General features: G+C 42.3%; 1 protein-coding gene across 10 annotated transcripts in view; it reads left to right on the top strand.

Moving 5' to 3' along the window:
• The window catches only part of LOC142057681 (cohesin subunit SA-2-like), a 63,284-nt gene extending 39,988 nt beyond the window's left edge, over positions 1 to 23,296 (top strand). For 4 of the 10 annotated variants that reach the window (XM_075094172.1, XM_075094155.1, XM_075094164.1 and 1 more), the window contains 17 exons: positions 37 to 154; positions 1,014 to 1,117; positions 1,559 to 1,651; positions 1,737 to 1,826; positions 2,825 to 3,032; positions 4,460 to 4,532; positions 5,494 to 5,581; positions 6,597 to 6,674; positions 8,618 to 8,710; positions 9,414 to 9,582; positions 11,475 to 11,626; positions 12,472 to 12,573; positions 13,808 to 13,962; positions 14,058 to 14,186; positions 18,129 to 18,319; positions 19,341 to 19,515; positions 19,747 to 20,068. In XM_075094172.1, the coding sequence (XP_074950273.1) occupies positions 37 to 154; positions 1,014 to 1,117; positions 1,559 to 1,651; positions 1,737 to 1,826; positions 2,825 to 3,032; positions 4,460 to 4,532; positions 5,494 to 5,581; positions 6,597 to 6,674; positions 8,618 to 8,710; positions 9,414 to 9,582; positions 11,475 to 11,626; positions 12,472 to 12,573; positions 13,808 to 13,962; positions 14,058 to 14,186; positions 18,129 to 18,319; positions 19,341 to 19,515; positions 19,747 to 19,957 (2,229 nt within the window). In that variant the 3' untranslated portion in view covers positions 19,958 to 20,068. Of the gene's footprint in view, positions 1 to 36; positions 155 to 1,013; positions 1,118 to 1,558; positions 1,652 to 1,736; positions 1,827 to 2,824; positions 3,033 to 4,455; positions 4,533 to 5,493; positions 5,582 to 6,596; positions 6,675 to 8,617; positions 8,711 to 9,413; positions 9,583 to 11,474; positions 11,627 to 12,471; positions 12,574 to 13,807; positions 13,963 to 14,057; positions 14,187 to 18,128; positions 18,320 to 19,340; positions 19,516 to 19,746; positions 20,069 to 20,548; positions 20,643 to 22,260 lie in introns of those variants that run through there. The other 6 variants (XM_075094207.1, XM_075094209.1, XM_075094228.1 and 3 more) reach the window with 6 other exon arrangements.
• The last annotated feature ends 1,048 nt before the right edge of the window (positions 23,297 to 24,344 follow it).

Genomic DNA, 24,344 nt, shown 5'->3' on the forward strand with positions numbered 1-24,344 from the left:
TATTTGTTTCTATAAGCTTGTGTTTTTAATCCATAGCTACACAAACATGTTGCATACCTCATAGACAGCTTGTGGGACTGGGCAGGCAAATTCCTGAAGGACTGGGAGTGCATGACCACTCTTCTATTAAAAAATACTGAAGACGGTGGAGAAGGTGGGTAAGCAAAGACCTTAGTTTTTACTGGATGATGAATCTCTTGATACTGTTTTTTGAACTGTTCCTTCAGCTGCTTTAGGATCATTCCATACAGCAATACCCTTTGAGCCCAAATTGTGGTCCCCAAGGGCCACAAAGCAGATGCAACTCAATGCACTGTCAATGTGATATTTGTATCAACGTATTTGTTTTATTCAGTGCTCTGTATTTATGTAATGTTAGTTTAGAAACTTTGCAAGAATACTTGCATAATTGAGCCATAACACTTATGTAACATTCACTTGTTTTGTTTGTCCAAAACTTAAGAAACTAAAATTATTAATTGAGTGCAGTATTGTCTGGCTGTTGTTCACGTCTGAAAAGAAAATGAGCGATGTGCTGAGTTCATAGACATCTAACACTCTAGAGGATTTTTTTTTGTAGAAGTATTTTAAAGTGAACTTAAATAATAGTAGTTGTAGTAGAAGAACTGGAGATGGTTGTTTGATTGAAATCAAAGTTTGTAGACCCAGTGAGTTGAAGTATTTTGGTACTCAAAGAAGCAGCTTTTTCCTAAATGAGATAGTAGTCAGTAGGAGTAGGTCTTGTTAAAGCTGCCTGTGGTTTTGGGAGCCCAACTGCCCTAGAAAGTTTACCCATGAGAGGAATAATTGCTTTTGCATTCAGTAAATGTAGAAAATAATTTTCTTCCAATTAAATCAAACACTCTCTAGGTGTTTATTTAGCAACACTGCATCTTTCTTTCTGTAGTGTCCTTCCACAGTTGCTCAGATAAATGAGTAGGCTTTACATTAGCTGTTGCTGCATCTTCATTTTTCTTTTGTGTGATGCTGAAAGGAGACTGATTTACTTACAGCACTGAGTGATGCCCATGAAAGTGCTCTCATTGAAATTATCCTCGCAACCGTTAGAGAAGCAGCTGAAGGTCATCCTCCAGTGGGCAGAGGCGCAGCCAAAAAAGTCAGTGCATTTTAGTCTTATTTATTGTCCTATAATCACATTTTCTTTGCCTTATGTGCTTTACCAGACAGCGTGTTCCTAGTGGTAGGTATGTCTTCGGAAATAAAATGGCTTATTTTTATGAAATGACACAGTGTCTTTTGACCTCTAGATCTTATTAGTAGTGGATGTTGAAGGAGATCAGCATTAGAGGAAAGCCAGTTGAAGCATATTATTGACAAATGGTGAGCATTTTATCCAGAAGATATAGCTGTTCAGCGGTTTGCATCTAATTTAAGGTTAACAAAAAAAAAAAAGCATCTGTTTGTTTCCATGAAAAAGTATCTTTATCTTAGCTTGATATGCTTTAGACAAAGGCATGTGAATTAACCTTGGGTTACATGTAAAACTCCTCTCAAATCTAAGAGATTTTATAATTGAAACAAAATGCTTTATCTGCAGATTCTGTCAGTAAAAGAGAAGAAAATACAATTGGAAGATTGTACCAAAATTACTGAACACTTTATTATGGTGCTTCCTCAGCTCTTGGCAAAGGTAACTAACAGCTGCTCTGTGAGTGCACGTTAAATATTTCATTAAAATTCCTACAGTGTACTCATATCCTGTTTTTTCTCTGCAGTATTCAACAGATGCACAAAAAGTGGCAAATCTTCTGCAGATTCCTCAGTATTACGATTTAGATGTTTACAGTACGGGACACCTAGAGAAGGTGAATAGAAATTGGGGTAGTCGGTTCATATGGAATGTACTAAATTTATGTGGCAATGTACAGAGTTTAGTGTGACTTGGAACAAGCAGGAGACTGTTGAAATATAAAGAAATGGTCCCATACCTTGAAGAAGGTGGTCTCACTCGGGCTTTGCTTTATTTGGATCTGCCAAAGAAAAGCCTTAGTGCTTTTCCAGTTCTGGTATGCTGTGGCTGAATGATCTGTGGTTTCATGCGGTAGGCCTGACCCTGGGTTTTTCATGGTTGGGTGGAGAGAGGGTGGGTTATGCCATGTGTCTAAGCTGGTGCCTCCCAGGAGTTTACTACAGAATAGGTTTCATTCTCCTTGAAGACTGACTCCCAGCTGCTGGGGAATGATAGTTACTGAAAGATAAGAATGGAGATAGTATATCTGCTGATGGGAGAGGGGTGGTCAGAAACAGATAAATGAAATCCTTGAAATAGCATAATGTATTCTTAAGCAGGAATGTTTACAGGGAGGTAACGTTTGGCGAACACTCCTAGGTTAATTTCAGCACAAAACGTTAACTGGGAGAGAGAGGGTCATTAGATAGCAGAAGTTGCCTCCTCTCACTAAGAGTGAAGACCAGTTGCTGATGTGATCTGAAACGCTCTCCATCCTCTGCTGCTGAGGAAGACAACTTCCGTTGTTTGGAGACACCCCTGTCCTTTGGAAAGGCATTTTTTATTCCTTACCTTTGTCTTTATTTTTATGGAGTGCCAAACCTGTATTGCTAAAGTAGAACTTAAAGCACTTGCTTCATTATTTAGGAAGATCCAGAGACAATAATAATGAAAAAGACCTCTGAACTCAGAAAAAAAGTTGTACCCTCTAATCCTGCTCTGTTGCTCCCTAGACTGACATTTGTTTCATGTTGGCTGTATGACCTGTAGAGATATATGGGCCTAGTGAAATGTATCTAAATCATATGTGGGTTTTGTACAATTTTCCTATAATATCCCTTTTATCACTTGCAGCATTTGGATGCTTTGCTGAGAGGGATAAAAGACATTGTGGCCAAACACTCTGACATGTCTGTTCTTGAGGCTTCCTCCAGGACTTACTCTATCCTCTGCAGTGAAGACATTGCCATCTACAGCCAGGTGGATCATGCCCGAACTGAACTGATAGATGAGTTGATGGGACAGCTTAACCAGCTACTAGATGGCTTCTGGGAAAAGGCAAGTGTGACTCATTGTGGAGATAACCAGACTGTACCCCTATGAAAAAAGAAGACAAAAAAATTAAGGGGGATACAAAACTATTTTTTCCTGCTGTTTCTCTTCTTGAGGGGAGCAGAGCTTTCAGAGGTGGGTTTTCACCTCTGAAAAGATCAACTGTTTACATTTTAGTGAAGCAGATGTACTTTGGTGAGAATAGAGTGGGGAAAATAATAAGCTAGGTAGTCCAAACCAGCACCACGTCATTTTATGTATTCTGAATATTAGTGACCTAAACTCCATAGTTGCTCCTTTACTGTGCCAAAGATACTATGCGCAAGATCAACTAAGAAGTGCTGAGACTGTTCCCAAAAAGGTATAATTTTGTACTTCTACGTATTTGACTGTACACAGGATGCCACTTTGGCTGTAGAGGTAGTACTAGGAAAGAAAAAAAAATCAACCCAGCAGTCTGAAATGCATACTGTATGACTTTGGGGTCTTTGAAACGATGGCTTTCCCCTTGAAGGAGGACTGCAAAGTCTCCCTCAAAGTTTTTCATTAGTTCTAAAAAGCAGAAACAGCTGGTGGTGATATGAATAGCTTGCTGGCTGAACTGAACAACAGAAGCCCGCAGCTGATCTGATCAACTGTGCCGTCATGAACAGGTGTCACGCCATGGTATGAGAGTTAACACTGGCAGGTTTTTATTGGACACTGGGATATTGTAAAATGTGTCAAGCCAAAAAATCCCCTAACCTCAGATTGGATTTATTTTGTTGGTCTTAAATAGATATTTATGTCAATGTGGGAGAATGTGTACTTATGAGAAACAAGATAAGTGCTAGACCAGGGATTCTTCAACTCCTTCGTAGCGTGATCCATATCTAAATAAAGAGATTTTCTCCTGGAACCCCTCCCTTCTAATTCCTGGTTGTATATACCATCTCCCATAATCACGTAGTATACTTGTGGAAACTACAGCAATTGCATCTATGGGAAAGTATTTAATATATTTTTAGCTATCTTTGAATGTGATCTAGCAGCTGGAAGCAAGGAGAGTCAGCGCCATGTGAACAGTTAGCTTTCCAGAGAACCCTAACAACTGTGTGAGGGTCCGTGAATGGCCTGTGAGTCTGAGGGTTAGCACTTCTGTGTTAGCCTAATGGCTACTTTTTACCCTGTGTTAGCAATACTGTAGCGTAGGGAGGCTGCTGTGGGTTTATTAGCGACAGGTTCATTTCCTTATACAAAGTTTCTGTGCAGTCAGCGTGTTGTTTTCTTTTTACTGTAGAGGAAGACATGAGTAGCGTGGTTAAAGGTGAAAGGACTGGGGAGGGCTAGTGGAGAGTAATTCAAGCGTTTGGCTTGGCTGGGAAGAGAACGTAGCAGTTACCTTGCTCCACACTGGCTAATTCCTTTCTCTTTCCCAAACTTTCATAATTTAGGAAGAAGGATTTTGTACGGATGCAGGAGAAACTTCCCGGATGCAGTCTGCTTTGAGAAGGGTGGCAGCTTTTCATAAGTGAGATGTTTATTTACATTGTCTACTTCCCCATATACTTAAGTGTTGACCTAACAGGTGCAAAGTGAGAATTGCTCTTGTTTGTTGGGTTTAATAAGATTTTTCTCCAAAGAATGAAAATGATCCATATGAGAGGTGCTGCAAGGTTTAGTTTCTTCTTAACACAACAGTACTCTTGGATATGGAATTCTTTTGGGGCTTCTTACTGAGGTTGGAGCATCAGCCCTAATGTGGCTAGGAAGCGTGTGCTACAGAGTTGGGATGACAGAGATCCTCTCTTTGGTGCCTCCCTCCTAGCTGGATGCTTTTGCACTGCCTTACTGTCAACACTGGTTGTCTGTCTGAAGAGGGTATAGTGAATGCAGTCTTTTTCCCCAGCAGATGTAATCTGCTTTGTTTGTTTTAGTTTACTTGATCTTCCTTTGTTAAAAGATGGATTTCTTAAAAGCTTGGTTCTCCAGGGATTGTTCACAAAGTAAATTATCATGTAAGATGGAGGGTGGGGGAATGGGGCCTTCTTCTCAGTGTGTCTTTTACTTATCCTGTGTGCTAGGGCTGCTCTTTTTCTGCAAAGAGAAGTCTAACATTGAGTTGCAAACACTCAAGAGTATTAGAAATGCTTTTAAAGTGGGGTGGGGAAATTATTCTTTAGACCTTTTTTGGCGCTTAGTGAGGACAGAGTGTAGGAAAATGTACAGAGCTCAAACTTCTTTTTCCTCTCCTCACGACACTGCAGTTTTGTGGTAGGAATGCAGACTGTAAAGCTACGGACTAAAGGTTGCAGCGTTAGATCATGAAAAAATTAATTTCATTTCCCCCGCCTCATAATTAATAATTAGTCATTTTAAAGTTATTGCTGTACAACAGATGAAGGCAAAAATAGGATACATTTAACTTGTTTGGTCAGGTGAGATGTCATTTCTTGCTTAGTGTATGATTGTTGTTCCTTTTTCACTTGCAGTACCCATGATCTCACCAAGTGGAACCTGTATGACAAGACTTTAAAGTTGCTGGTGTTTGAAATGGAACATGGGAGTTTGCCTGTTCTGGTGAGTTGCTAATAATTAACACTGAAAGAGGTTTTTCTTGTTGAAAGTACGGAAAATTTAGGAAATATTAAATAATCTTATATATCAGTGTCCTATGAGGCAGGAAGATACTGTTTCCATTTCTCAATCTGGGAAACTGAGGCTGTCTTTGGTGTAACATTATTGGAATCGCTAAATTTATGCCACAGATTCTTTTACTTTGGAGATGGTCCAAAACTTTGATAGTCATCTGACATCTGGATTGATCCTTTGTCATGCTCCGTACTTCCCACTGATGGCACAGTCTTTCTCTCAGTACCTATGAAATTGTTGGGACTGTGAGGAGCCCCTTATAGACGGCATGTAACCGGAAATTGGTATACTTTGGACCTGTTGCTTGCAGATTGACTCTTGGTGAAGATGGTTTGTAATTGCCAGTTGTCTCAACTGCAGCCGTTTGGTTGTCTGGTTGCCTCAACTCAAACACTGGCGGTGCCAAGATGGAGGTGTATATCCTGGTATTACAAGGTGAAGTACTCTAGCAGTCATGGATGTTAATCAGCCCTGGTTTTCAGGAGTGAACTTGAGGTTATTTGGAAAGGGGTTAAATTTAGCTGGGTAGAGAGAGCCTGCAGCCAGTGAGTAGAGGTGGACTTCTTTAGATGGAGCATCAGAGCACCAAGGTTTGGCTTCTGCTCTGAGTTACCCTCTGGAGGAGATTGTAGAGAAATCCTGAGAAGCTAAGCTGAAGTTAGGCTCTGTGAACACCCTTTTTAATACATGGTTACTTCCCATTGAACTCATCAAGATGTCAGAATTCTGCAGAAGCAGCACCTTAGTAATGAAGTTTCTCAGTGGGCAGCATTTTCTTCTATGTAAACCTATTAAGTTTATTTTGAGGGTCTAAATACTTTACAGTGCAGAAATGATCATGCAAGCAGCGTGCAGAATGTCAGGCTTGGATGCTTTGTTTAGTCCTAAGATTTTTCCTGTTGAGCCTTTCATGTAAAAAAAGGACATGTGTTTTTATTTGCAGATGATCCTGCCAGCTCTCCAGTGCACGTATTTTTCTCTCCTGTGGCAACTAGCTGCAGTTTCGGAAAATTCTCCCAAGGTTGGCCACTCCACGTAATTTTGCAAACCCAGAGTTGTCCTTCTAGAAGTTTAAGTTGCTTTTCTATTCTCAGACTCAGATTGCTAGAAGAAAACAAGTTTTCCAGGAAGATAATTTGTGTGTTTTCTTGAGGAAACCAAGTAGAGTTGAGGCATTTTCTCTCTGTCTTGCCCTCTGTTTTTTTAAAAAGTGTTCATGCTTTTTCAGTCCACAGGAGAGTAAGTGAACAATGGTTCACCTCTATTTTTACTGCAAAACATGTGCATCAAATTCCTGGGGCTTGATGGAGATAAGGAACTTGTTCCACTGCCAAACAGTTTGTTGTTTTCTTGTTTTAAGCATCAAAGAACATTCAGTGAATAACCCAGGGAGTCCTGTTGCTTTGTTTTGTTTCCATTTTCTTGTTTTACTTATATATTTCTGGCAGAAAGTTTGAGGAAAGTGGTAATTTTCTCATCGGCTGACTGCATACTTTCTTAATTGCTTTTATATAGTGCCAAGCTCCGGCAGGTATTTCAGAAGACAGTATGGTTTAAGACACCAGAGAGGAAAACTCTTTTATGCTGTGGTTCATGCGTGAATGTGTACCTGTGCAGCTCCTCTTTGTGGTGATTTCTGACTACACTGAGTGCTGCTGCTTCTATCATTCTGTCCCCTTCCCCTGGTGTTCCTGTGTGTACAGAACAGGACACTGACATGGACATTTGTTTTGTGTGAGAAATGCTAGCTGGGAGGTTACCCGTTTGGTGACTGATTCACTATCTATTCCCGTCCCGTTCCATTCCTGTGTGGATGTCCACATCTCTCACTGCTTTAATATGTTCTGCCTTTCAGTCCAGACACCGTTAGCTTGACTGATAACGGGGCAGCACATTTTTTAATTTGACCTTTCCTATGGGAGCAGATTCTGATTGGAAGCACAGTGTTACGGCCCACTCTGCAGGGCCAAATCTGGATGTTGGCAGAGAGAGAAGTTCCAAGAGCAAAAAGGAACATTTCCTGGACAGCAGCTCTAGGACTCTTTCTTCCCCCACCCCCCTCCTCCACCAGAACTGTTAAGGCAATGTTTTGCCTCCCCCTGTGCTGCTTCTTAGCATGCCCTGGGATGGATCCCCTTTCTTATAAAGATACAGTCGCATAGCATGAAATCCAGCCCTCCTATAAGGGCATTCCTCTTCTATTGACTGCTCAAAGCTCCGTGCAGTGCAATAGCTGGGACCTAGTGAAGGGTCAGAAAATCTTTTGTGTGGCTGTGGGCAAATCAGATAGTTTCTCTTGCTGGATTCATTTTAACAAACAGAGATGTCTAAGTTTCTGAGCTCCTGAGTTAGCGTAGTTAAGCTGCATTCCCTCTGTAGTCAACAGAGGGAAGAGAGAGAAGAGCAACTCCAGAAGGCATTTCACATTGAAAGTTAGGTGGGATGGACCAGAGTTTTTCAGACTCTGCTTCCATCTCTAAAGTGGAAATAGTTAACACTGCTTTATAAGGATAAGCTGAAGTGAATTCTGCAAATTTTATAGTTGCTTGGAGGGCTGTATGAGGGATTACGCGCTATTAGACCTGCCCATCCTATAAGTGGAGAAACAAAGGGTTTGTGACTTGTTGAGTACCACTAGCCTCAGCAAGTGTGACAGATGCACATGTCCTACTAGTATTGTCATATTTCTGTACCAGACTGGGGGGGAAGTATATATTTTTATGGTTTGACCTTTCTATCCCAGATACCATGCCTGAAAACAAGACATGGTTTTAAAGTTATTCATAGCTAGTTAGCTGTTGCTACTGTGAGATGTCAGCTTCTTTCATAATGTCATCAGCTGTGCTATCTTAAATGAATAGTATCAGTGGAAGAAAGATGCAACTGTTGTTTGTTCTGTAATTCTCTTTTGAATGATAGTCCCTAATATCTTTGTCTTGTCACTTTTCCTAAATACATTTTTAGGAGACTCTTGTTGCACTACAAAGAGAGCTGAGGCGTTTCAGTCAGATTTGCACGTGCTTCCTCCACCATAAGGAAAAAGATGTAAGAGAAAAGGTTTGTGTTTCTCTATCACTTCACTGGCATTCATGCTCAGTCCTCCTTTTAAATGCCTGCCTTTCTTTCCTTTACTGATTTTTGCTGTTTTTCATCTCTTAGCAGAGAAATATCGCTTTAAAAAACCGATCTCCGACTGTTTATTTTAAAGGAAAATTAAAGTTATGTTAGTTAAAATGCTACCAAAGTTAGTGCTTTAATCAAGCACAGATATGTGTCTGCGTGGGTCCATCTGCAGAATCAAGGCCTGAGTCTGCATGACTCTGTCTGCCAGTTGATAATCATTGTGTTTTCTGATTTGACTGATCAGTGTACTGGTTGCTATCATTGCTTTATTAGTGCCTTGCTATGTATATTACTTCAAAAATAACAAAATCAGAGAAATTGTCCAGTGATTTACGTGTTAAAGGAAAGTTATTATAGCATAATAGAGCTGCTCTTCCTTCCCATGGAAGTTTGAAAATCTAGGTGGTGTTCAGGTATGATACTTGTCTCTACTATATCCTAAGGTAAAAGTTCTGGAAGGGCTTAGCTGTGGAATTTTATCACAGGTTGGGGCAAATGGAAATTTCCAGCTTGCAAAGAAAAAGTGGGATAGAAGCTAGATCGTGACTTGCGGTGTTTGGTGGAGGCACATGGTGGAGTTGGCATGAAAAGTGACATGGTCTCTCAATTCTTTTTTGGCTTTCTTTGCTTGATACAGGCTTTCATGATACTCTGTGACTGGTTGCTGATTTTGAGTCATCAGGATTCAAATAATAATGAAGAAGCAGTCGGACTTCTGGATTATCTTCCTAACACATCGCTTCAGGAAAAACTGCTTTTGTTTATCCAGGAACATGTTTTCATAGAGGAAGAAGAGGAGAGCAAAGGTTAGACATCTTCATGATTGGAGAGACAGTCTACCACTTTTGCTGTCATTTGTTGTCTGCGCTGAAGATATCAGGAAAAGGGACTGATCTATTTTTTCCCCCGGGGGGGAGTGGGGTGTTGGGGTTTTTTTGGTTGGGCCCCTTTACAAGCAGAGTGGCTCACCTGTGGTGCACTGATCTGTATCTACTGTGGATCAACCACAGGAAACAGCTGCCAATTTACTCGTAGGTAGGAAGGGCTGATGTAATGCAGGGATGGGAGAGAATATAAAAGTATTTTGTAGACTGATCTTGATGGCAGAGAAGATGGTGCTAGCCACCTCTGTGGAAGGTCTTGCAGTGTTACAGTGTGACCCCGTCAACGCATGGACACTTCTAAGCCGTTGGAATAAAGGACTAGTGGATTTTGATTTGGGGAGTGTGGGTCAGATTTTGTGGGAAACAGCTACATACTTGTTGCTCTATTGCCTTTTTCAAACAAGTTCAGATGACAAATTGAGGCTGTTATTGTGAAGGCTGGTTTCTTTTGTGAGTGTTCTGAAAATAGATTCATTGTGGTTTTGAGGCCAAGTTCAAGTGTCATGCTTTGAAAAACCAAGCAGTGTTCTAGGTTATTGTGTCAAACTTTTGACCTTCAGCTGTTCAGATGGAGCTCTGTGTTCAGTTTTGGGCAGCACGCTTATCCAGGTCACAGTGTATATGCAAGAAGAGATGGGCCTAAACTGCAACAAGGGAGATAGTAGAGGAGAACCCTTAACAGTAAAGGTAGACGTACAATAGAAAAGATTGCTTAAGTAGGTTGTAGTATGCTAGTCATGGGAGTTTTTGAAGCAGGTTATGTTTCAGGTTGCATATGTTATATATCTGAAACTGATAAAGTGGATCCTGTTTTGGGTTCGATGGCCTGAGATCTGTTTCAAACCCATTTTGTATGATGCTTTCAATTTCACAGTCCTCCTTAAAGGATCCTTGTCATCCCATTGCAGATTCCATCCTGAATGAGTGATTCTGTCATGCTGTGTGAGTGTGCTTGTCTGTGTGCACAGCTGGTGGCCGCTCCATTTTAGTTTTAACTCTAATTTGCAGATACTTCTGATTGGTCACTTGCCTTATGTTTGTTTCCAGGCCCACAGTCATCCTAGAGGCAGAAACAGCCCACATCAAAGTTATAGGTCAAAGACTGAAGCCTTTTGGCAGTTGGTAGGTTACATGCACAGCAGGAAAGGGAGTATCTCAGCTCTCCTGCTGCAAGCAGCTCTCCCCAAGCACCTTCACAGCCGTGCTGGAAGACTCTTGAGAGTATTTGTTTTCCACAAATTATCCAGCTAGTAATTAACTCATGTTCTAGAGACTTAATGTGTTCTTAATTACATGAAATTACTTATTTCTTTCACTCTTGTTGATAACCACTTGGAGAGTTTCACCTGAACTCTTCTCCTGTTGACATGGTATGGAAACTCTTGTAGGGTTTCTGATGAGGTATGTGCTGGTTTTCTAGCATCTGTGCTATTCTAAGAAAAAAAATGTGGTTGCAATTTGTCTGGTCTCTTCCTTTCAGTGTGTTTGTGCCTTTAATTCTGCGCTCTGTTTGGTTCTGTTCTATAGTTGTGAGCAGTGTTGTACAAGAAGATTCTGACTAGTAGAAGTGTGAAAGCCCTGTGATAGACCAGAGTAGAAGACCGTGCAAATAACTCGTTTTCACTGTCATCAACTGCAAGCTCTGAAATGGAAATAAACCTGTGTTTTCTGATGTACACAGGAATAAATGCTAGCATCTGTGGCCTAGCATGTTGACAGAACAGCTGAGTCTGTGCTGTTTGGATGAAAGTTGGTTCACTAAGATATCTTGAATAAAGTAGTCGAAAAAAACTTCACTGCCTTTGTTTCCCTAGACCTGACAGACGAGGAGGAGAGAAAGGATGAAAGTTGCAAACTTGACGACTTGCACAAAAAGCGGAGTCTTCTTGCAGCATATTGCAAGTTAATAGTGTATAATGTGGTAGAGATGACTGCGGCTGCCGAGGTCTATAAGTATTATGTGAAGGTAATGTTTTAGATAAGGTTTCTTTGCCTGTCAGTGCATTTTAGTTTTCGAAAGTGACTCCAGTGTTTGTCACAGATGTGGGGTTAATAGTCTTATGGCTCAGAATCCCTGTATAATCACAAAAGGACTATAAAATCAAGCAAGAGTGGGACAAACCTCTCCTAAAGAGGAGAGATTTGTCTGGTCTGCAGACAAAGTAACTGAAAATTGACTAGAGGGTATGTCTGTCTGAACATCTGCTCCTCAGCTTCTTCAGAGAGGCCATTGCAGAGAAGCAGTTTATATAAGGCTGGGAGAGTGTTTTAACTGTAGAGATTCTCACATTGAAGTGGTCAGCTTCCATCACAGCTCACACAGTCCATATGCAGATGGCCTAGATTTCACATGGGTCCCTGTGCTTTGACAGCTGGTAGAGCTTCAGCCACTCTGAAGTGGGTCTCAGGAGGCTGAAACAGCACAGAGCGGGCAGTTGCCTTGAGTCAACTAACAGGACTTTGGAAATACCTGAATGTGGATCTTGTTCTTTACTTCATCGTGCCCAAGGCAAGCATTGGTTAAATACAGCAAACTCTATTTCTCTCCCGAAGGAGGCTTTGTTCCTTTTTTATAATGAATGCTTAACAATTTCAGTGTAACTGTAATCCTCACGTTGCTCTTAAAGGAGCATATCGTTGCGTTACATATGAAATAATATAAAAAGTCCAGTTTTCATCTTTTAGCTTGGGTGTTCTGGTATTGGGACTGTTTTAGGAACTTCTTGTGTGACATAAACGGAGTCATGTGTTTTGCTTACTCCCAGTGCTAAAGGAGGGAATGATAATTCTCATTTGTTTTGTTGTTAATAGACCTATAATGATTTTGGAGACATAATTAAAGAAACATTAAGCAGGATGAGGCACAATAACAAAATTCAGAGTGCCAAGACACTGATTCTCTGTCTGCAGCAGGTATGTCTCTTACGACAGCTTTATTAATATTGGAGTTTTTTACCTACCTTGCCATAAATATTCAAATTAATTAAAAAACCTAGTGGAAGAAATTGTTTCCTTGCCGGTACTTTCTATGTATATGTTGGTGTTGCGTGTCGCAATTAAAACTCCTTTCAAATCATTACATCTGTTTTAAAATGTAATTTTGTGCACGATTTTTTGTCTTGTTTTTAATCTTCAAATGCACAGTGTGTTAGGACTGATGTGAGATTATGGAGTGTTTCTTGGGACATGGTAGGTGTCTGTGAACTATAACAAAGGTTAAGGATATTATTCTGTGGCTGGCCAGCTCTAATCCCCAGTATTTTCAGTGTTTTTTCTGTAAGAAAGCGGGGTGCAGCTCTTCTGAAGGGGCTTTTGCAGCTGCTGACTGATGAGGCCAGTTAGCTGTTCTAGCAGCTGCTTTTGCCAGCTCTGCCCATGACCAGAGCTGCTTCTAGCTTAGAGTCACGCTGTAAGCCACAGGGCAGGCTCCTCCCAGGGGGTACTGATACATGAGCTTTGCTTATTTCATAGGCATTGCCAGGGACTTAGATCTGTGAACTAGCCCCTGAAATCTGAGCTTAGATGAGGCTAAGCAGCATTTGGCTACATATATTCTGCTGACATAGTCAGGACTTTGTGTTTAGGTATCACATAGACAACAGACCCTTTTTGGCCTTTGCTTGACCTTGAAAGTTAACAGGTTGAAGACAACAAGCTACCTCCATGTTCTGTGAGGAAGAAATCCCAAAACAGAGTTAATTGGGCTTGAGACACGCATTTGACCCAGTTTCACTCTCAGAAATTGGACTACGTTGCTGCCAAACTTGCTGCTTTGTATCTACATTCTGATATTCTGAAAGCCTCTCAAGCAAATTAGGCCTCTTGGGCTTTTGATTCAGAAGTCCCAACGGGAGACGGGGTCAGTGGAGCCATCATCTTCAGGAATTGGTTGTCTATTTATGCACATCATTTTTTAAAATTATTTTTTAATTTGTGTCTATCTGTTAAGCACAACAGCATCTTTTCTATCAGTTCCTGGTTGTTGTTCCAGTTGTGTGCTTCTGAAGCACATGACTTAACTGCTCTTTCGTAAGGCTTCTGTCTGTGTAAGCTAACTGTTGTTTACTCTGCCTGTCTCTGTGTCCTCCTGGTGTTTTGTTTGCCTGTAGGATTGCATACGGTTGCTTATCTGAGACTTCTTTTGCAGCTGTTCCAAACACATGCAGAAAGCCAAGACAGCAGTAGCAGTGTGGACTTCTCTTCTGCTTCCTTCACAAATATGAAAGAACTTGCTCGTCGCTTTTCACTGACATTTGGCTGGGACCAAGTGAAGTCTAGGGAATCTGTAGCCATGATACACAAGTATGTGCCACGTAACATCACTTTGTCTATGGTCATTGCTTTTGTTAGTTGTCTGGTTTATTACTCTTTTTTTTTTTTTTTTTTTCTTCCAATAGGGAAGGGATTGAATTTGCTTTTCGAGGAGCTACTGGAGTAGATGGCAAATGCTTGCCTCCTAACTTGAGCTTTCTATCAATCATCAGTGAGTTTTCCAACAAGCTGCTAAAGCCAGACAAAAGACTAGTGTAAGTTAAGTTCTCGTACGCTGTCATACACAGTTTGTGTTTTGTGTATCCCTGTACTTGGGACACTTGACCTTCAGTGTTGCAGAAGTTGCTCAAGGGCTTTTCACAGAACCTTTGAAATCAGTCTGCCCCTGAGGCTGTTAGTGTGAGAGACACTTGTTGAATTTTGTAGTAGTAGTTATTTCAGATTGTATGTGCAGTATGCATTCTAGACCTTGTTTGGACATAGTTGTGGCCACATACGGCAATTCTTCTAAAGCAAAGGCAATGTTAACTTGTTTGAAGAGATTTGCAACTTGACTGGCTAGTGGAGCAGTAAGAACGCTTTTCTGAACAGAAAAGTAAAGCAGAGAAGACTGAGGAACAGATAGTGCCCAATTGTTATTTTGTAATGATTTAATTCCGCAGCCTCAGGACTCAAGTATGTGAGTTCCATGGAATATATTTGGAATAGAAATATACATGATGCTATTCATAATGCGGACATCTAAATTCAAGAAGTTACTACTTACAGGAGAATATGCTGTGATCCAGTTGGGCCCATGTTTTACAGTGACTTAAATATTTACATTTAATAGTATAAGAATGATAGCTGTATTTTGGCATCATGGGGCATTATGCATCTGAACAGAGGTGTATGATTATGTCTTTTTATTCCCTTCTTCACCTGCCGCAACTCCAGTCATTTTTGAGAAGGGAGTAACGTTCTTCCTTCTTGACCTTGGTCATTACTTCCCTAGTCAGTGCTGCTTATTTTGGATCTGGATCTCTGCACTTCTGTCTTCTATTAACAGATACTGTAAAAACTATTGCAAAATATATAACAGGTATTTCCATTTTCCTGAGACCATATTTGAAGACATGGAAATGTCAGATGAAACATTAAGACTCATCTGCCTTTTGAATTTCTGAGCAAATCACTCCAGTACCTGACAAGAAGAGTTCCACTTTGCAGAGGAAGTCAGCAGAAATGGAAAAAACCCCAACCATCACATCTTGCTGAGGCCTGTGTAACTTGTTTGCTCCTGTGTCACTTTGTCTTAAATGGGAGGTTAACTTCCATGGGGGTGTGTGTGTCATCAAACAGTTTTTATATAACAAGGGTCAAGAGTGGTAAAATGTCTACTTTCTGTTACTTTACATGACAAACACAATGTATTAACAGTTACCAGCTATCCACACAATGTATTAAAAAAATGAAGTCAAACCCCAAATGCAAAATACAGAAGAAAAATATTTGGCATATACTGATTATGACCCCTGGTAGATCTAAAGGGAATAATCTATGGGTAGTGATAACTTCCCTTTCTATTCTTGCATTTTTCTTGGAGAGAATCTTTGAAATCTATGACTAGAATTGGTTTCATAGAATCATAGAAGGGTTTGGGTTGGGTGGGACCTTAAAGATCACCTAGTCCAACCTCCCTGCCACCTTCTACCAGATGAGGTTGCTCAGAGCCCCATCCAGCCTGGCCTTCAACACTTCCAGGGATGGGCCTCCACAACTTGTCTGGGCAACCTGTTCTAGTGCCTCACCACCCTCACAGTAAAGAATTTTTTCCTAATATCTAACCTAAATCTACCCTCTGTCATTTTGAAACCATTACCCCATGTCCTATCACTACATGCCCTGATCAAAAGTCCCACCCCATCTTTCTTGTAAGCCCCCTTTAAGTACTGGAAGGCCACAATAAGGTCTCCCCGCAGCCTTCCCTTCTCCAGGCTGAACAACCCCAACTCTCTCAGCCTGCCCTTGTAGGAGAGGGGCTCCAGGCCCTGTTTTGTACAGTTTCTGTACAACTCTGTCCATGTTGTCTGGATTTTAAAGAGCTGTTATCATCTGTGTGGTGGCACTTGTGTAATACGTAGATTTCTGTTAATCCATCCTTGAAAGACTTTGTAATTTCGTTTACCTCCAAGGAGTAATTTTTAATGAAACAAGAGGAAGATAATTTGTTGTTGATATGGGCAGATTTAAAGCTAAATCCTGATAATTTTTTTCCCAGGTCTATATTTAACTTCTTGACGAGAGGATGTATTCCAGAAGTATATTCCTGAATGTATTAGATATGTATTAGATAGAATTAGAATTAGATTAGAATGTATTAGATACATTCCGGTAGGTTTATTCATAGAGAACTTTTGCGGGAAATACGGAACCTAGCAGGGAATGCTCTTTTACTTCAGTTCTTACTGCTTTGGAGCTTCCCACTGCTGCTAGGAACAAATGGGAAACAATAAAATTCGCAAGGGGGGAAATGGCCATTTTATCCACAACTACATTCAGACCATGTTTCCAGAGTAACAGTTTCTATTCTCGGAGGCCTAAAATGCCTTGCAGGGGCTGGAGATTATATTTCCTCTTAGAAATATTTAGGTTTAGCTCCGTCATAAATTACTGAATGGAATGTTTTAGGTCAACATGAACTTTTAGAAATAAACATCTGGTTATTTTCATTTTTATTATTAATCATAGGATTGATGTCCAGGTCTGTATGTTAGCATATGTGAACGTACCTGTAACAGATGAGATACAGAATATGGGCATTTGTTAGAAAGGAGTATATTTCAACACCATCAAAGTATATGGATTTTAACCTCCTCCCCTGTAATTGCCCAGGCTGTAGCAGTAAAATATCTGACTTGTCAATTGCTCTGTGCCACAAAATGCACACAAGAAATGAATTACTGAATAACAAGCTGCATGAAGGGCCTGATTCCTGCATCACTAGGAGTCTTTCCATTGACATTGATAGCAGTTGGATTAGGCCCTAAAACGGTAGTTACAATACATGCTTGTTTGAAACCAGCAAATTCCATTACCAGGGTTGCTTGATCCCTGGGGCCCCTGGAGTCCAGGACTCTAATTGTTTCGGAGTCAGTGCTTACCCTAACCTCCTCCTAGCACCGGTTTTCTTGTTTTGCAAAGCAAATGAAATGTCTGATATTTTCCAGGCCATACTCCTAATCAAAGCAAGAATAATGTACTGTACAGGCTAGCGTTAAAACTGTCACTTCGGGTATTTGCTAAGGTGGGCTCTGTTTTAACAACGCTGGGCTTGATTTTAAAGTGATGAGCTGTAGCTGAAATGTAGTGAGTATCCAGTTTCTAATTCTGCGTCAGTCTTTGGTTTTCTTCTCTTACTGTTGGGAAGCAGGAATGGGTCAGAAAGGCTTTGTCAGGAATGTCCTGTTTTTCAAAAAGAATGTTTGAAGGAGACCTCTTTGCTCCAGAAAAGGTGATAGCTTTACCTGGGATTCAGGGAGGCCCCATGTCAAGTCTCTGGATCAAATCAGGCAGAAAAGGGCTTTGGACCAGTGTGTTGTCATAACTGCAGAGCTGTTAGCTGCTTCTTGCAGACACTTGAGATTTTACTGGGAACCTGAGAGAATTGGATTGAGTTTGAGATGATATTATAGAAAAGTGGGTTTATTGGTTCTTTTTTTAAACTGTGATAAAACAGGCACTCGTGGCATAAGCATCCCATTTCCTGACCTGCTGTACTGTTGAATCACAAGGGGCATCTATTGCCTGGGGTCTCCTTTGCGTTGCAGTCCATGAGGCAGAAGAGGGCCAGGAGAAGGGCTGCATCCTCGCAGAGTTCTGCTCCGTTCAGACTGATCCTGGCAGCAGCAACTGGCAGTGACTTTTCCTGCACAGGAAATTCTTTCTAGTCACTGATGTAATTCTGTAATTCCTGTTAATCAAGCATTGCTCTAATGCTACAATTGAATCACTCTTTTAGCTTTTTACATTTTAAAAATTCAGCTATTTCAGAGCTGTCAGGTATTTCTGAGGAAAGGGATGCCCTTTCTTTTTCTTTGACAGTTCTGTCTGCACCTTTGGAGAGTAAAGGGAAAATGCCGTTCTAGCAATAGCTTCCCTAGAAATTGAGGGGAAAGATACTGAGTTTTCTTACTCTTGCTTTTGGTTTTCTCCAGGTACGGTTACTTACAGAGGTATATAGCAGAACCACTGCCTTGCAGAGGAGATGAATGGCAGCCGTTGATTTGGTACAGAAACTCTTTACTGGCAAATGAAGATGAGGAGAGCTCTGTCCTCGGCAGTTCAGGAGAGTGGTCCCCTGTGGGCACATCTAAGCCGTCTTCTTTTAAAAGGAAATTGTCTAATGGTATGAAAACTTCCCTGTTCTGGATCAGCGGTATTTGCTTTGTCCCAGCAAAAATGCATTTCACGCTTTACATTAGCAGTACCACAGTGTGCTGGGTGTTGTGGGCTTTCCAATTTGAACTGTGGCTTTTGCCTTCAGCTTTGTTGTTTTAAAGGCCTCTGCATCCCTCTGTAGCAGGAAGGTTGGTCTGGAGACTTCGTGTGAGTTGAATTCAGATAATCTTGAATTCTGCTCTGTACTGAGATCTGGCATTCATCTGTGCCATTGAGACTTGGTTCATTGCTTTCAATTGTTAAGAGCGTTGTTGCTTTAGGCCCTGTAGATAATTGAGATAAGAGAGATGTTTCCAGAAGTCGATTCAGCTCTTCAGCCCAGATGATCTGGGCCAAGTCATCTGGGATCTTTCTTTCAGTTGAATTTCTAGGGAGCCTGTAAGATGATGCTCCTAACTTAGAAGAGTTACAGTTAGGTAGGCTGCATCGGGACTTCAGCAGCTCTCATGGACTTCCAATCCATGATGAGGTATTCACTGCATGGATATGGTGGGACTTAACTAAATGTAGAAAAGCCATGATGAAAACAATTGCCAGTAAAAATGCTAAGTGCTGTGGACATGTGCAGTTGTATGTGGAGGAAGGGAATTTTTCCAGAGCGTACTTTATCTCTCTCACCCTTTCTCAGAAGTTTTCTTTTCAGTGACCTGCCTTCAGGTCACCTTGTTCCTTTGTGTCCCAAAGGCCCTCCTTTCTTGAGGGTTAGGTAGACTCAGCAGTACTGATAGCACTTATGGACTGGGGCCAAGATCATAAATCTACGTTGCAAAAATGACCAGTGGGCAAATTAAATTGATTGTCTTTTATGTGACTTTTAGCTGGTTCCTTCAATAAATGAATGCTTTGCTCCAAATCCCTCTTTGAGCTTGGACCTGTTGCTTTACTGCTGTGGGGAGCATGTTGGAAATGTCCTCTGGAGACCTGTGAGGGTGAGGCTGAAGAACAAACCTGTTTACTGTCTGTTACAGGGTCTTTGCCTGAAACCAGCCAGACTGAAGCAGCACTCAAAGCCCCAGACCTGCAGTGTGCTTCCCAGCTTGCCTCTGCCACAGGGAAAAGCAGAAAGAAGCTAAAATCTCGAGAGATGCACTTGCAGGAACATTTGCCATTCCTTTGTCCAGGAGGGCTGCGGAGAAGATACTGGTGAGAGTTTTATGTCTTAACAAGCTCCTTTGCTTGTCCTGGTACTGGCAGCTGGGGTCTCTCTGTCCACCTCTGGTTCTGTTTTTTGTAATACTCCTGTGGGCAAAGGGCACCGGGTGTGTGCCCCTCCTGTCTTTCTTACGGGCTGTGTCTCAAGGACAGGTTGTACTTGTTTCCTCAGTCTGATATCTACATTTGCTGCTTCAGCCTGATTGTCCCCCACTGTCACAGGGCTTCCGTGCCTTCTTGGACTAATTTTGACTGTGCAGAGGAAAAGACAAGCAAGGAGGAGGGTTCCTGGTCCCAATTCCCTTATCTCTGGTCCGGATCAGAGGGCTATGGTGTTGGTTGCTCCCTGGCTGTTTGCTGTAGCCAGATGCTGAGTATTTTCTGCATCTCTGCAAATGAAAGAGGATTCTTGTCTCTGCAGATCTGCTGTTAAGTACTGTGTAACTGGTGACTTTCTTCTAAAGAGGTGTATGTCTGTGTGCAGCACGCAGACATGCCTGAGTGAAACCCCACAGAACTTGGATGGAAGAGAGGTGTTGCAGAACTGGGGAGTCTGGAGGCTACTTCTGAGCTCTGTAAAGCACTCAAAGTGTTCAGCTGGGATACTTTCCTTTAATACAGTTCATTTATTGAGGTGTTAGGTGCCATTTCCCATATTGGTAGGTTAAAAGATGAAATACAAATCCCAGAAAGACGCGTGCTTTTCCAGGTTTTGGGACACTTGTTGGATGGACATGGTAAATACAAATAAAAATGAACAAAACTGTATTAAACATGAAGGTAGCCCCTGTTTAAATGAATGTTTTGTTTCTGAATGGCTTTGTTGGAAATTCCTCAGAGCATAACCTCTTTCATACCTGGGAAATACTGGGCCAGAAACTTTGGGCTGCCTTGCATGGGTATCTCGGCAGCAGATCTTAATATGTGAACTACTCTGCCTTGAGCACACTTGTGCAATGTGCAGCCTCTCTTATAAAGTTTCTCAGGACTTAGGTGTGTGGTTTGGTTTTTTTTTTTTTTGCAGCAAAGATGAAGTTAAGACAGAAGATGTCTCAGAGAGGGGTCAAGCAGAAGACACAACTGAAGATGTCGATGTTGATGTCATTGGTGCAGACCAGGTAATTCCAGATCGTGTTTTCCAGCTCTGAGGACAGCTGTAGTTGAGGTGGGGGAATGTGAGTTCAGAATCTTGTGAGTACCCATCTAGGAGCAAAGGGGCTGCTCTTTTGTGGCCCCGTTTGGGCTGAGAAAAGGGGTTCTCCCCTCTTCCCTTTCCAGCTGTAGTCTCCTCCTTCAGCTCAATCAGCATTTTTAAGGCAATTCTTATTGTAGCATCTAAGACATCCTTAGGTACATTGAACACCAGTTAGGATGCATTAAGAGGAGGATCCAGTTTCCTTTTTTCCCATCCTGTGAAGCTCCTTGATTAAGAGCCATTTGCTGCAGTTGCTTCGTGTTACTGACACATTGCAGAGATGGCACTGCTGCATGGCTTGCAGGGAATGTCTGCTTCAGAATGGTGTTTGCATTGTGCTCTTTAGATCGAAAGACTCGGAATGTGTCTGATCACTGGTCAGCCCGGGGCTCTCGCTGGAGCGTCCCTTGTTTCTTGCCCTTTTCCAGTCAAGGCTGTTGGGGAGATTAAATTGTCCCCGGACCAGCTGGGGATTTGAAGGGAAGCATGCGAACGTTGTGGGCTTGGAGTGGCAGCCAGCGTAGCCTGGGGCTTGTCTTGTGGGCACCGGTTGCCTTTGGGATCAGATAATAGTTTGGCAAACCGGCAGCTGTCTGCCTGGGTCTCAGCTCAGCCCTGGCATGGATACTTGCAGCAGGGGAGGGCTTTCAGCCCTTTGGGACGGCAGAGCGAAGGACTCAGACAGGCTGTTGTACACCGGGGGTCTTGCAGCGGTGACTGTACTGAAAGGGGGAAAAAATAAGAAGAGGCCACGAGGTTTCCTTTGCTGTAGCCTTTCACATCCCTCCCAGCCTCTAAGGGTTTGCTGTGTCAGCCGTTGCAAGGGGCTGAGCGGGTCCTGCAGGTTTTTCTCCTGTATTTCCCCCTGCTCTCTGAACTTCTACCAGAATGTAAACCCTGTGTTGGGCAGCCGGGTTTTTCTTTTTTTTGCAGTGGTTTAGGCAACCCCTTCATTTCCAGTGGCTCTGGTTATCTGGGATCTTCTGGGATCTAAAAGAGCCACATTTGAAGACTTGTCTGATTTTTGACTTTTTAAATGAATTTTACCTGTGAAGTTGAAGAAATGGTTTCTTTGCATATTTGAGTGGTGGGGTTGGCTTGGTTTTTTGTTTCTGTTTTTCCTTTTCTCCTTTTTAGAATTTTTTTTAAGAGGACTAGAAGGAAAAAGGGACTTCTATCTTTTCTTCCAGTTGTATGCCTTTTAAAAAGTAGACTGTTTGAACCACATGCTTGCAACAGCTCCTACTGAAGACAGATAATAAAAGAATTTGAATCTGCGGACCAAGATTGAAGCCATACAAAAAAATGCACTACTTACTTATCTAGCATGTGGCCTTTCCCTTTAATGCCTTTTCTGGGCTCCTTGTGGTGTAGAAATGCTTCTTTCCTTTTGTGGACGCTAAATATAATGCTTTCCAAGGGCCAGCTACAGCCAAGCTGCTAAATGGCTAGAGGCTACGCTTTTATTCTGATGCCTTACGTGCTCTTATGTTTTCTTGATAGTATGAGACTGACTTAATCTTTTTTCCCTTCTGGTGTAGGACAGTTAGTTAAGAAGCTGAGAGGATAAATGGAAGTGACGAACACGCTACTATTTTTTCCTGCAAACTGTTTAACGGAAAGCAGGGTTACGATGGCATCAACCAAGGCAGAGCAGGAGGTACGGATCAAGTCAAACCGCTGCCCGTAGGCCTCCACCCAGGGCCAGTTACTAGCACTGCGGTTGCTTGCTCCACGTTGCTGTTCGTGGTGTTACTGATTTGGCTGTTGCACTTCTGAGGTTGTCGGCGTTACGCACTTCGTTACTCTGCTGTGTCCTGGTCCTCGATGCGGCCTTGGAACAATTCCCAACCTACGGATTGGAATCGGGGTATTGACAAATACTGAGTCAAAGACTCTGTAAACTAGACGAGACAAGCTTGCTCAGATCAGCGGGGGCAGCGTGCTGCTGGATGTACCCTTTACCATTTGAGCTAGCCAAGATGGAGATCTACTTGTTTCCTTGCACCTGACCCCAGGGAGGAAGGAGCCTGGCCGAGCTGTGACCTGCTGGGTGATGGCCGGTGGAGTGGCAGTGCCATTTCGTGCCTGGGAGATGGAAAACCTGGATCAAATCCTCCAAAAGTATTTCTAAATTCTAGCGCTTACAGCGATGGCGTTAGTGGTCTGTGGCGGGGGGTCAGGACATGTTCCCAGGAGACCTGCGGCAAGGCTTCTACATAACAAAGAAAGAAACAGTGGACCAGTTGACTGAGTATTTTCCCCGGAAGAAATCCTTCATGCACAGTGATCATGTGGTATTTACTTGGAAAATATAAAGCCTGAAAAGACAATGTAAATAGGCTGTAAATATGGCCCTTCAGAACAAGTATTCCCATTAAGAATTGGGAACTGTTCTTTACTCAAGAGTGTTTTGGAGGCTGGTGTGTGTTGGCTGCTTTTCCTGACCCTTTGCCACTGCTGTATGGGATTGTACACTGCATTAACCCTATCACTCACCTTTATTTTATAGATGTGTGTGTATATATATTTTGGATTGTAACTGTGTAAAATAAACTACATAACCATTGCTACCCATTTGTGCTGGACATGCAAGTGCTATTCCCACACCGTGTCTGGAGCCAGACGAGCAGCAGTGCTGCTGGCCTTGTGCTTTGCCCCGTTACTTGCCAGGCTGACGAGCGACCTCCCGTGAACACGGAAGCGAAAGCCAAGAACGGCTCCCAGGCAATCATAAAACCATTATGTTGCATTTCGTGTAGGTAAGTATGCAGTAGGCTAACGTGTGGGGAGAGGTAGCGCTCCACAAGCTAATGCCACCTCTCACCCTGCTCGGCTTGCTCTCACGTCCCTTGTGACTCCCCTACACCTGGTCTGTGACAGCGATGTTCTCGTCCATCTGGATCCGTGGCTCTAGACCCAAGCACTTACCAGGCAGGCAGACTACAGCTGGACTTAGACTAAGAAAACACTTAACTCCTGGGACCACATCAAACATGCAGATGCTCTAATTCTTGTAATGAAGGAGTAGGGCTGGGAATTATTCTTCTGGGGGGAAGTTCAGTAGACTTTGTAATTCGCGTATTGCAAGAAAAGGCCCTTACCCAATACCACCATAAATTGCTCTATACTAGAGCTGCGCACATCCTTTAGGAAAACAGGCCCGTGGTTATCAAAACTATAATAGGGAGCAGGATTTAAGAGGCACTTTGTGTTTCACAAAGCAGCAACAGGCTCCGCTGCAGCGCCGTTCCTGGCACCGCAGCTCACGCTGTTCCATGGAGAAAAGGTGGTGCGTGAGGAGAAAGCCCTTGGCTGTACCTGCCAGTTACAAGCCCTGTTTCTAAGTGGGGTGTGGGAGGGGTGGTGTGTGTCCATCTAGCTGAAGGGTTTCAGGCAGGGAAAAGCAGCGAGCCCCCACCTCTTGAACAGCAGCAGATCTTCAGGATCAGCTTCTAGAAAGGCAGCTGGCCATCCTTTCCCACAGCACCTTGGGGGACAGAGCTCAACCGAAAGGCTCTGTCTTGGCTGTTGAAAAACTCTAAACTGGGGACACATAGTGAAAGGTATCTCACCAGCGCTAGAAGTTTGACACTGATGAGTTTCCATTAAAATTTGAATAATC

This window comes from Phalacrocorax aristotelis, chromosome 1 (genome assembly GCF_949628215.1).
Source record: "Phalacrocorax aristotelis chromosome 1, bGulAri2.1, whole genome shotgun sequence".
NCBI lineage: Eukaryota > Metazoa > Chordata > Aves > Suliformes > Phalacrocoracidae > Phalacrocorax > Phalacrocorax aristotelis.